The sequence below is a fragment of the Pongo abelii genome, chromosome 10 (genome assembly GCF_028885655.2).
Source record: "Pongo abelii isolate AG06213 chromosome 10, NHGRI_mPonAbe1-v2.0_pri, whole genome shotgun sequence".
Taxonomy (NCBI): Eukaryota; Metazoa; Chordata; class Mammalia; order Primates; family Hominidae; genus Pongo; species Pongo abelii.
The window spans coordinates 6,371,274-6,383,783 of NC_071995.2; the positions used below are offsets into that span (position 1 = coordinate 6,371,274).

The 12,510-nt window shown below is 54.0% G+C and overlaps 1 protein-coding gene across 3 annotated transcripts in view; it reads left to right on the plus strand.

Moving 5' to 3' along the window:
* Positions 1-12,502, plus strand: part of PLEKHG6 (pleckstrin homology and RhoGEF domain containing G6) — a 34,632-nt gene extending 22,130 nt beyond the window's left edge. For 2 of the 3 annotated variants that reach the window (XM_054527868.2, XM_024256775.3), the window contains exons 6-16: positions 82-132; positions 468-617; positions 1,515-1,625; positions 1,759-1,908; positions 2,067-2,204; positions 2,511-2,630; positions 2,955-3,087; positions 3,203-3,318; positions 10,601-10,746; positions 11,400-12,092; positions 12,285-12,502. In XM_054527868.2, the coding sequence (XP_054383843.1) occupies positions 82-132; positions 468-617; positions 1,515-1,625; positions 1,759-1,908; positions 2,067-2,204; positions 2,511-2,630; positions 2,955-3,087; positions 3,203-3,318; positions 10,601-10,746; positions 11,400-12,092; positions 12,285-12,294 (1,818 nt within the window). In that variant the 3' untranslated portion in view covers positions 12,295-12,502. Of the gene's footprint in view, positions 1-81; positions 133-467; positions 618-1,514; positions 1,626-1,710; positions 1,909-2,066; positions 2,205-2,510; positions 2,631-2,954; positions 3,088-3,202; positions 3,319-10,600; positions 10,747-11,399; positions 12,093-12,284 lie in introns of all 3 variants that reach the window. The other variant, XM_054527867.2, reaches the window with a different exon arrangement.
* Positions 12,503-12,510: the final 8 nt, after the last annotated feature.

Sequence of the window (12,510 nt, forward strand, 5' to 3'; positions counted from 1 at the left end):
CAGTACTGAAGTTGGTGGGGGGTGGGAGGTGACACTGAAGGGCTGCGCTGGGGCCTGAGACCCTCATCTCCCTCCCTGCAGCTGCTAGCCGCCGGCCTGCTGAACCTGCAGCGAGTGGGACTGCTGATGGAAGTGAGTGGGTGCTCAGGAGGGGACCCTGGCACAGCCCGACCTCTGAGCCTGGGGACGAGGTTGGGCCCTCCAGCCATCCCTGTCTGAATTCCCACTGCCCCGTTTTTTGGGACGCCTTGCCCTCCCTACTTCCCTGTTACTGGGGACTCCAAGCAGGCCACAGGCCCCCCATTTCCCAGACTGTCATCCTTGAGATCTTCCAGGCCCAGTGCCTGGTTCATCCCCCTTCACCCCTGCCCCTGCTATCCAAGCTTAAGGTCCTCACCTTTCCTTGGCCAGTGCCACCCCTGGTGACCTTCCAAAGGCGTGCTGCTCAGTTCTGCTCCTTCCTCCAGGTGTCAGCTGAGACCCTGTTTGGAAATGTCCCTAGCCTGATTCGAACACACCGGAGCTTTTGGGATGAGGTGCTGGGGCCCACCCTGGAGGAGACTCGGGCCTCGGGCCAGCCCCTGGATCCCGTTGGTCTGCAAAGTGGCTTCCTGACGGTGAGGCCTGTGAAGGGCTGTGTCTGGATGGGGCAGGACTCGGAGCCCTCGGGGGTCCTGTGTGTAGGGCGTGCCCACAGTATGCAAATCTCTGTGATTTGAGGGGCCGTAGGACACAACCCCTACCCCTAATATCGCCTCACTTCCTCCCTTCATGCCACAAGTCTGACCTCTGTGCCACAGGCTCCTTGTTCTTCTGGAGGCCCTTATGAAATGAAAATGCAGCTGTCTCAGGGAAGGGCCACACCTTGGCTCCCATCAACTACAAAAGCTGGGTGCAGCAAATGGGGCCTAAGTGAGGGGACCCTTAGGAGGACCTGGGCGGGTGTAAAGACCGCAGGAGGCACCCGGGACATGGAGAAGAGTGACAAGAGAAAGCAAGAGGGCCTAGGGTCCGACTTTCTTCTACAATGTTACCTAGCCAGGAAAATGTGGGCCCTGCAGGAGAAAGTTGCAATGGGGTAGAGAGGTAGGCATACCCCTCCTGGGAACCTTAGATACCCCCTCCATAGGAGCAAGGCTTCTGAGCAAACTCTTAGGTCGCCACCCCACCCCCAGGGTGAAATGGGATCTGCAATGTCCTGACAACGGTCCAGCTGAATTATTGATGGTGGGAGAGTAAGTCCAGAGCAGCAGGCCCCAGTAGCACTGTGGATAGAGGGAGCTCAGAGAGCTCCAGGTCAGTGTCGGGACCTCAGGCTCCTTCGTGGAATCCAGAGAGAGGGGCCTAGCCTCGAGATCATTCCTGGGAGGATCCTGGGATGGAAGGACTGTCAGGAGCTGGGCTAAGGGCCTCTGTGAGGATCTCTTCACCTGCTCCTGGGTCCTGCGGCCAGAGCTTGTATTCATGGCCTTGTCCCCATGCCTGCTCCCCACCTCCCGTATCTGTCTCTCCAGTTTGGCCAGCGGTTCCACCCCTATGTCCAGTACTGCCTCCGAGTGAAGCAGACCATGGCTTACGCCCGAGAGCAGCAAGAAACTAACCCTCTGTTCCATGCCTTCGTGCAGGTGGGAGAAGGGGTGCTGGGGAGGGGGACGGGTACATCTTAGCCGGCCGGTCTCCAGCTGAGCCTGAGGCTGAGTTCACCACTAGGCAGGGCAGGAGGAAGCAAACCCTGAGCCCCACCCACCTTCCCTGCAGTGGTGTGAGAAGCACAAGCGCTCCGGGAGGCAGATGCTCTGTGACTTGCTCATCAAGCCCCACCAGCGCATCACCAAGTACCCACTGCTGCTCCATGCTGTGCTCAAGAGGAGCCCCGAAGCACGAGCCCAGGAGGCCCTGAATGCCATGGTAGGTGCCCCAGTGGGGCTAGGACTCCGGTGAATGGGGGACTGGGAGGGGGGTCTCTTTCTTAGTGTGTCTGTGACAGTGTGGTGCTATGCTGTGGCTGGCATTGGTTGGGAGGGGTGCTGAGCCATCCTTCCTCCCACACCCCCAACCCCACCTAGATCGAAGCCGTGGAGTCATTCCTGCGACACATCAATGCGCAGGTCCGCCAGGGCGAAGAGCAAGAGAGCTTGGCGGCTGCAGCACAACGCATCGGGCCCTATGAGGTGCTGGAGCCACCCAGTGATGAGGTGGAGAAGGTGAGAGGGCAGAGGGAAGGGACCCAGGAAAAGCAAGGTCCCAGGGATACTGGTGAAGGGGAGGGCTGCGAGGCCAGAACACCCCATACTTGGGTGCTACAAAGGTGTCCATCATTCCTACCCAGCGGTGACAGTCCAAGGGGCAGAGGTCAGAAGAGTGAAAAAGAGGCCCTGGGAGGGTTTCTCTAGCCCGTGGGGGAAGGATACAAACAGAAAGGTGTTGGTGGCAGAACCAGGAGCCGCCCTTGGCCAGGAAGTCCAGGCAGACTGCCGAGCGCTCTGACCTCTCCCCTCTGTGTCCCTCAGAACCTGCGTCCATTCTCCACCCTGGACCTGATGTCCCCCATGCTGGGGGTTGCGTCTGAGCACACCAGACAGCTGCTGCTGGAGGGACCTGTGCGAGTGAAGGAGGGACGAGAAGGGAAGGTGAGGGTGCTGCGGACAGAGTGGAGGGGACGGGGCACGGTGGGAGAAGGTAAGAGGCAAAAACGCCGGAAGTGAGAGAAGAGGGGTTTGGGGAAGAGGATGTGGTTCTGGCTAAGCCCCAGTCATTTGTGTCACCCTGAGCCAACCACTTTCCCTGCCTGTAAAGCGAGAGATGGGACCAAGGCGACGCCCCTGGCCACTCCCGCATTTGAGCTCTGCGTGTGTCCCTGTGTGCCTGCGCATTATGCCTGAGCCTCCTCCCGGACCAGCCCTGCCCCTGGCTCCAGCTGACCCTGTCTCTTTCCCCTACGCCCCCACCCCCAGCTGGACGTGTACCTGTTCCTCTTCTCTGATGTGCTCCTCGTGACCAAGCCCCAGCGCAAGGCAGACAAAGCCAAGGTCATCCGCCCCCCTCTCATGCTGGAGAAGCTCGTGTGCCAACCCCTGCGAGACCCTAGTACGTCCTTCCTTCAGGGAGTCTTTTCTTTTCCCTCTTCTCAGCGAGGGGAAGGAGGAGCTGGGATGGAGATCAAATAAAGGCTGGCCTCTTGAAGGTTGTCTCCTCCATCCAGACAGCTTCCTGCTGATCCACCTCACTGAATTCCAGTGTGTCTCCAGTGCCCTCCTTGTGCACTGTCCCAGTCCTACAGACCGTGCCCGGTGGCTGGAGAAGACCCAGCAGGCCCAGGTATGGGAAAGCCAGCAACGGGGAGGCATGGGCAGGGGTCCCTGGAGCTCAGAAATGGGAGCACAGCGGTGGCTCACACCTGTAATCTCAGCACTTTGGGAGGCCGAGGCAGGCGGATCACCTGAGGTCAGGAGTTTGAGACCAGCCTGGCCAACATGGTGAAACCCCGCCTCTACTAAAAATACAAAAATTAGCCGGGCATGGTGGTGTCTGCCTGTAGTCCCAATTACTTGGGAGGCTGAGGCAGGAGACTCACTTGAGCCCGGGAAGTGGAGGTTGCAGTGACCTGAGATCATGCCACTGCACTCTAGCCTGGGTGACAGAGTGAGACCCTGAAGAAGAAGAAGGAAAAAAAAAAAAAAAAAAGAACGAAGGAAGGAAGGAACGAACGAACGAACACGGGAGCGCAGAGGGGAGGAGAAGAGAGAGGCTGGGGTGGATTCAGGTTCAGACTGGACAATCTGATGTGCCCCAAAGAGGGAGGCAGAGCCTCCACCATCCATCAGAAGATGAAAAAAGCCTTTGGCCAGCTATTGTGCCAGCCACTGGGAGAGCCCAAGATACAGCATCCCCTGAAGGTTTGTACAGCCTGAAATGATTAACTTCTAGAAGTCATCTTCCATTCGCAGACATTTACAGGGCACTTGCCGAGTACGGGCACTAGGGCTAGGTGCTAGGGAATCAGAAAAGAATAAACCACCATTCCTGCCCTCAAGGCATAGGTGCTGCAGCCTAGTTGAGTAATTAGTATACAAATAATAGAAAGAAGTTATGTAGAATGAAGCTGGGACAGAGAAGGGAGCAAGGCATTGTCTGCTGGGTCTGTTTGGAAGGGCCACAGGAGCTGATGTCTGAGCACCATTTGGGAAGATACCTAGGTGTATGTCAGGGAGTCAGGGGTGGAAGGGAAGGGCATTCCACATGGAGGAGCAGAACGTGCAAAGGCCAGAATTGTGAAACAGTTGTGTGTGTTGAGAGAACTGACCCCACTGGTATTGCTACAGTATAAAGTACAAGAGTAGACACAGCAGGGAGAGGCTGGGGGGTAGGTGCCACCAGGTCATGCCCATCTCTGCATGTCATGATAAGGCATCCTATAGATGAGCTTTGTCCTTTGGATGACAGAGGGCCAGTGAAGGAGTCGGGCAGGGGAGTGATGTGAGCAGATAAAAAGCGGGATGAGTTCAAAAGAAGAGAGATGCAAATGGAGCTGTATGAGGTCCCACAAACTTGGTGGCCTAAAATGCATCAGAAGCTTACTGTCTCACAGTTCTGGAGGCCAGAAGTTTCGAATCAAGGTGTTGGCAGAGCTGAGATCCTCTGGAGGCTCTAGGGGAGAATCCATCCTTGCCTCTTCCAGCTCCTGGTTGCCCCAGGTGTTCCGTGGCTTGTGGCAACAAAATTCCAAACTCTTTCTCTGTCTTCCCATGGCCTTCCTCTCTGCATGTCTCTGTGTCCAGATTTCCCCCTCTTTTCTCTTACGAAGACATGAGTATTAGATTTCGAGCCCATCCTAAATCCAGGGAGAACCCGTCTTGAGCTCTTAGGATCTCTGCAAATCTGCAAAGACTCTTTTTCGAAATCAGGTCACATTCACAGGTTCCAGAGGGTAGGACTTAGATATATCTATCTTTTGGAGGGGCCACTATTCAACCCACCACAGGAACGGAATGGCCAAAGAGAGGCGAAGATTTGAGTTGGACTTTTAAGGATGGGAAGACCATGAGCAGAAGAATCAGAGGACCAATTGGGTTGGATATATTTCTGGAATAACGGCCATATCTGCCTAAGTCTGGAGTACAGGGTTTGTGTGAGTGCGTGGTAAGAGGCCAGATTCCACAGAATCTCAGAGCTGCAGAACCCTGTGGCCTGGATGGGCTTGAGTTGAATAGGGTCAACAAGAGACAGCCACCGTGAATTCTTTTATTTTTTTTTTGAGACAGAGCCTTACTCCATCGCCCAGGCTAGAGTGCAGTGGCATGATCACAGCTCACTGCCACCTCAACTTCCTGGGCTCAGGTGAGTCTCCCAGCTTAGCCTCCCAAGTAGCTGGGACTGCAGGTGTGTACCACCACATCTGGCTAATTGTTTGCATTTTTTTGTAGAGACAGGGTCTTTCCATGTTGCCCAGGCTGGTCTTGAACTCCTGAGCTTAAGCAATCTGCATATCTTGGCCTCCCAAAGTGCTGAGATTACAGGTGTGAGCCACCGTGCATAGCCATGCCATGAATTCTTGAGCAAGGGTGAAATCAGTGTGTTTCCTCTCGAATTAGGTTTTCAGGAAATCAGATAGCAGTGTGCTAGGTGGGCTGGAGGAGGGAGAAATTGATGACAGGAGGTTTATTGTACTAGTTTGGGTGTGAAACATGGAAGGTTTAGTGCCACAGCCTTAGGGAGACATTGCAAAAAGGGACAAAAAACAAAGGAGAAGAAAGGAGCTAAAGAAGAGGGAAGAGGCCAGGTGCGGTGGCTCACACCTGTAATCCCAACACTTTGGGAGGCCGAGGCAGGCCGATCATGAGGTCAGGAGATAGAGACCACGGTGAAACCCCGTCTCTACTAAAAAAGACAAAAAATTAGCCGGGCGCGGTGGTGGGCGCCTATAGTCCCAGCTACTTGGGAGGCTGAGGCAGGAGAATGGTATGAATCCAGGAGGTGGAGCTTGCAGTGAGCCTAGATCGTGCCACTGCACTCCAGCCTGGGCGACAGAGCAAGACTCTGTCTCAAAAAAAAAAGAAGAGGGAAGAGATGGGGGAGGCTTAGGGATACTTTGGTTAAAGTCTATACTGAATTCAGAAAAATCCAGGTTCAGACACCGGTCCTACCAGGTCCTAGCCATATGACCTTGGGTAAGTTATATGAACTCCCTCAACTTCAGTGTCTTCAGCTGCAAAACAGATATACACAATGACAGTACCTGCTTCCTAGGGAGATTCAAAGCTGTCATTCGGCTTACGCACACAGCCTGGTGCCAGCACTGGGCACAGGCTCAGGAACTCCAGATACCCAGCGGCAAAGAGCACAATTGGCCTCCCGAAGCTTCAGTTTGGAAGACTGCATTGGCAATGGGACCCCAGACGGAAATGCAGTCATCAGAAAGGGAAAGGGAAACATGTTTGTTTAGTTATTGCTTCCTCGGTGAGGTGGCTTTAGGGCAGGAATATTTAAACAGCAGCTCTTTGAAACTGAGGCAGCCAAGATAAAACCTAGTGGAGATATCTTAGGGGCTTTGGGAAATACAGAAACAAAGACCTGGAATTCAGGTGAAAAAGGAAAAAGACACACCCCAAGGGGAGGCAGGTGGGTTTTGTGATGAGAGTGGTCTCCCATCTGCCCTGCCCCGTGCTTCCGGCTCGGTTCACAGTCCCCTCTGCATGGCAGGGACTTCTCTCCACCACTTCCACCTAAGCCTAAACACACTTTCCACTAGGCTGGACTGACTGGCAAGTGACATCATTCTGGTGGTTAATCAAATTTTCTTGGCCAGGCGTAGTGGCTCACCTCCTCTAATCCCAGCACTTTGAGAGGCTGAGGCAGGCAGATGGCTTGAGCCCAGAAGTTTAAGACCCAGCCTGGCCAACATGGCAAAACCGCATCTTTACAAAAAATACAAAAATTAGCTGGGCCTGGTGGAGCGCGCCTGTAGTCCCAGCTACTCGGGAGGCTGAGGTGGGAGGATTGCTTGAACGCGGGAGGTAGAGCCTGTGGTGAGCTATGTTCCTACCGCTGCACTACAACTTAGACAACGGGGTGACACCTTGTCTAAAAAAAAAAAAAAAAAAGTTAAATAAAAAATTTTCCTGAAGGCTAGAGGCTCAAGGGGAGCCCAGGGACAAAAGCAGAAGCTAGTGGCATCAGTGTTCCTAGAGCCCCATGTCCCCAGGATAGCCAGTGGGGCTGGCAGTGAATGGCATGCTGCCTTTTTTCCTTCAGAACTGCCACCTCCACCTTCAGAACTTTCTCCTCTTTTTTTGGTTTTTAGTCACAGAACAACAGCCAGACCCTCACCTTCTCCCTTTAGAACCCCCAGGGCTACTAAAAATTACGGGTATTTTACTATGCAAAACAACTCAGTCCCCTGGTAGTCTCACTCCAGGCTAACAGGAAAGATCTGTCAAGATCTATAACCAAGATATGCACCCTGGCCTTCCTTAGCAAAACAAAGAAAACTGAAACTTTGAAATGACTTTTCCTGCTATTGTCTCACATCAAATTCTTAGGGAATCCTCTCTAGAGCCATCCGTCTTTGTAAACTGAAGAGGGCAGTAGAAACTCTGTTGGTCCCTTTCCTAGAGCAATCCCCAGGGGGCAGACTGTTGTTTTTCTCACCCTGGCAGAAATGTTGACTTGCAGATTTATTCCTAGCGGGTCTAGCTGGGATGACTCACACTTTTAGAGAAAGTAAGCTTCTCCAGGGAGAAGAGACTGAATCTTGGGGAATGCCCAGGGACTGAGAAGAGGAAAAGGAACTGAGACAGGAACAGAAAGAGCTGTCAGAGATGGCGACCAAGAAATTAAAGCAGGGAGACTGAAGGAGGCAGCCGAGGCTAAGAGCCAGGGTCTGAAGGAGAGGCCCGAGCAGCTGTCAGGGAGTTACTTCACCTCTTGGGGAGTTGCAGTGCACGCAGGACAGACAGTCCGCAAGTGGCCAGGCACAAGGCCCAGCACTGTATGGGCACTCCATAAATGTTTGCCATTGTCATCATTAGAAGAAAGGGGTGGTCTTTGGGGCCTGGGTAGGGCCTGCTGCTGACTGGGGAAACGCATCTGCATCTGTTGCTCAGGAAGTCAGTGGGAACCTTTCAGAGTTGGGTTTTAGTCTGGCACTGGCGAGTTCTGGGAGGAGAGTGGGTGAATCTAGGAGCTACCCCAGAGAGAGCAGGGAAAGGAGGCATTTCCTCTCCACGGGGACAAAGGAAGAAGAATCCTGCTGGAGGCCCTCCCTTCCTCTTCTCAGTTTTGTAGGGGTGTCACATTCTGGCTTAAGCGCCAATTTCCTTTTCCTTTCCCATCGTCCCCTCTGCCCCTGTGTCTCTCCTCTTGTCCAAGCCGAGAAAATCCTCCCAGGGTTGCTGGAGATGCTTTGGGATAGCCGGGAGGCACCTCCAAGAGCCCCCTCCCGCCCATTCCCCCGACCCCCCGCCCCATGCTCAGGGCTCCCCCGACCTCCAGCCTCTTCCTGGGGTCGGGCAAGGGGCAAGTTTAGCAGAGATGCTGGCATTGAACGTCCCTTACAGAAACCCTGCTTCCTTCCAGTTATTTTCTTTCACATAACATCCCTCCCCTGGCACCCCAAACCAAACCTGAATTTGGGTCCTGTGGGGCAAAAGGGCACCCCAGCAGGACAAGCAGATCGGCCCAGCGCCTCCACCCTCTCTTCTGTCACTTCTTCCCTCACTTCACATGGAGTTGGGAGATGAGGCCTGGGAAAGAGGGAGTCCTGCCCCAGGTCCTGGCCCTGGCAGGTTTCCTGCCCCCAGGCACCCTCCGCTGCTCCCGCCAACAGACCACATCTTATGAGAATGCTGCCACCCTTGGGAATAAGTGACTGGAGAGCCAGAAAAAGCAGAAATTGGAAATATAAGCCTGGTGTCATTTTCCTATCCCTGTTCATCCGTTTCGTCTCTTGTCCTGACCCGGCTGCCCCAGGGTTTCTTGAGAGGCTTTGGAAAGTCCAGGTGCCCAGGAGTTGCTGGCTCATGTACTTCAAGCTGGGGAGATAGTGGAAACATTTAACAATTAGTACAGCATGGGCATCAACCAATCAGAAGGGAGCGTTGCACTAGAGGTCCTCTGCTGTGCCAGAGGTTATCCCCCTAGTTGCTAGATCATGGGGATGGGGGAAGTGGATGAGGCCCAGGCAGCAGCCATTCCCTTACCAGCATGGAAGACTTCAATATTTTAACAACAATATGGCCATACCAGCAAGTCCTGATATCAGTGCTGCCCACAGCAGCCACCGGTACCTCCCTTTTGCCAAGGCTTGCCTCCGCCTCCAACTTCAGCTCTGCCACCTTCTCTTCCCTCTCCCTCCCCCTCCCCCTCCCCAAGCCAACGACCAACCTTCAGTAACTCTTTACCCTTCAAGGCTGTCCTTGAAAGTGTTGCAGTGACTGAACTAGGACTCAAAGAGCAAGGCCCTGTCCCAGCTCTGCTTCTCCGTACCTGTGGTACCTTGGGCAAGTCACTTCACCTCTCTAGGTCTAGGTTTCTTATCTGTAAAATGGGCTAACATTCATGTTCTCCACACCACAGGACAATGGTGTGTATCAAATGACCACATGTGCAAAAGTGCTTTGAAACTTTTTTCTCAGATGGCGCTATTTCCTTCTGATGGTACCTGTATGAAAATGCTGAGGGAGGGAGAAGACAGACAATATAATGCGTCCTCTCCTCAGCCTTCTAGGAAATTTCCTCCCTCTGAAGGACAGCAGAGTCCTCAGCCTGGGACAAAGCCCACCTCTGCCCATGTTCTGCCCTCCTGCTCCTCCCAGCTTCAGGTCAGAGGCCCCAGGTGGTAGGAGAGAGATGCTCTTGAAGGAGCAACCGGTACCAATTCAGAACACTTATTCTACCATCACCACCAACCAGGGAGGGCTTCCTGAAGGAGGGGGCAGACCTGATAACAGGTCTGCCAATGGGACATGAGAAGCAGGAAGACCTGTACAGGTAGGAAAAGGGCCATTCTGTTCGCCCCACTCACCCCCAACACTAGCTCCAGAGTTTGGTGCCACCAAATCCTGGCACCACTCCACTTTCTTACTGTGAGAAGTACCCCCTCGGGCAGTTACTTAACCTTAGAGTCTCCATGTCTCAGTAGTAAGGTAGGGGTAAAAATATCTGGTTCATGGGGTTTTTGTAAAGATTAAATAAGGTAATGTAGGCCGGGCGCGGTGGCTTATGCCTGTAATTCCAGCACTTTAGGAGGCCAAGGGGGGTGGATCACAAGGTCAGGAATTTGAGACCAGCCTGGCCAAGATGGTGAAACCCCATCTCTACTAAAAATACAAAAATTAGCCGGGCATATTGGCGGGCGCCTGTAATCCCAGCTACTAAGGAGGCTGAGGCAGGAGAATCGCTTGAACCCAGGAGGTGGAGGTTGCAGTGAGCCAAGATTGTGCTACTGCACTCTAGTCTGGGTGACAGAGCAAGACTCTGTCTCAAAAGATAATAATAATAAAATAAAATAAGGTAATATATGTAACGCACTTAGCAGGGTGCCTGGCAAACAGCAAGTGCTCAATAAATGAGAGCTCTTAATAATGAAAGTGTCCTGTCCCAGGCCACCCTACAGAAGCTGAAGGCAGAGGAGTATGTTCAACAGAAGAGGGAGCTCCTGACCCTCTATCGGGACCAGGACAAGGAGTCCCCCAGCACCAGGCCCTCCACGCCTTCCCTGGAGGGCTCTCAGAGCAGCGCAGAGGGGAGGTAAGGCTCACATGGACTACAAGGTCTCCCTGAGTAGGAAGAGGGAGCCATAAGGCTGAGAAATGGCATTACTGCACATTTTTGGTGGAATTGGGAATAGATAGAGGAACGCAGGCTGTAGGGCAGGATAGGGAAGGTCGGTACCAGCCGTGTTGGGTTGGAGGTGGGGGATAGGGCACAGACAGCCTACAGAGTTAGCCTGCCTAGAGTCACACAGGAGCACCGTGAGAGGAGCAGGCTTGAGAGTGAAGGTAGGTGTGGATCTGCAGAATATCAGAGCTGCTAAATCCCCGGGGAGTGTGAGGTTCATCTAGGATAGCAGCACTGCTTGGCAGCAGCTTAAGGAGAAAAGAAGAATCGATCATTGAGGATAATATCAGGTAAGTTCAGGAACCACTCAGCAAAAACCTGACTACCCACTTGATACAAGATCCTGGACCAGATGCTATGGATAAAACAGGGTAGAGGCAGCCCGTACTCTCTTAGGAGCTTAAAATCTAGCCAGCCAGATGAGAAAAACAATCACAGTGCGATGGAAAGATGATACCAAAATAAATTTGGAGGAGGGGCCATTTCTGGATGTAGTGATCGAGGGAAACTCCCTGGACTTGAACTTGCCCCCTACACATCTGACTCTTTGCCATTAATTGTAGGATTCCTGAGTTCTCGACCATTATCCCCCACCTGGTGGTGACAGAAGACACAGATGAAGATGCTCCCTTTGTGCCAGATGATACCTCAGATTCTGGCTACGGCACTTTGATCCCAGGCACCCCCACGGGGTCCCGCTCCCCGCTGAGCCGTCTACGCCAAGGAGCCCTTCGGCGGGACCCTCGCCTCACCTTCTCCACCCTGGACCTCCGGGACATCCCACTGCGTCCCCACCCTCCCGACCCCCAAGCTCCTCAACGCCGAAGCGCCCCCGAACTGCCAGAAGGAATCCTAAAAGGAGGCAGTCTTCCCCGGGGGGACCCACCAACCTGGTCTGAGGAAGAAGATGGGGCCTCTGAGCAAGGGAATGTGGTGGTGGAAACACTGCACAGGGCCCGGCTTCGGGGCCAGCTTCCCTCCTCCCCAACCCATGCTGACTCTGCAGGGGAAAGCCCCTGGGAGTCCTCAGGGGAGGAGGAAGAAGAGGGGCCTCTGTTCCTGAAAGCTGGCCACACATCCCTGCGCCCAATGCGGGCTGAGGACATGCTCAGAGAGATCCGGGAGGAGCTGGCCAGCCAAAGGATTGAGGGGGCCGAGGAGCCCCGGGACAGCAGGCCACGGAAGCTGACTCGGGCCCAGCTGCAGAGGATGCGGAGGCCCCACATCATTCAGCTGGACACCCCTCTGTCCACATCGTAAGTGCTGGAGGGAAGCTGGCCTGGGAGGGGGCAGACGGGGATGTCTGTTTGGTGGTGAGGGGGTGCAGTATAGAAAGAGGGCAGTGCAGGAACAGGGGCTGAGGCAGGAAAAGCTCTCCACCTCACTCTTCACCCGACCCTCACCCATTGCCACTGACTGTCGCCTAACACCCCCTCCTGTCTTTTCAGAGAGGTATGAGGAATACAGAGGACCTTTGGCATGCATCTCTCCCAGAGGAGATCTCTCCCCAGCAGTGCTGGTCACCCTCCGGCATCCGTGACTCTACCTCAAGGACCACATTTCCCAAAGGAAGCCTGGCCCAGGCACCCTGCCTCCTGCTCTGAGGACTTTGGGGATCAAGAACTGTAAATTTATGTATCATAGGTGCACCTGAGCCCCACAGAAAGTTGTGCA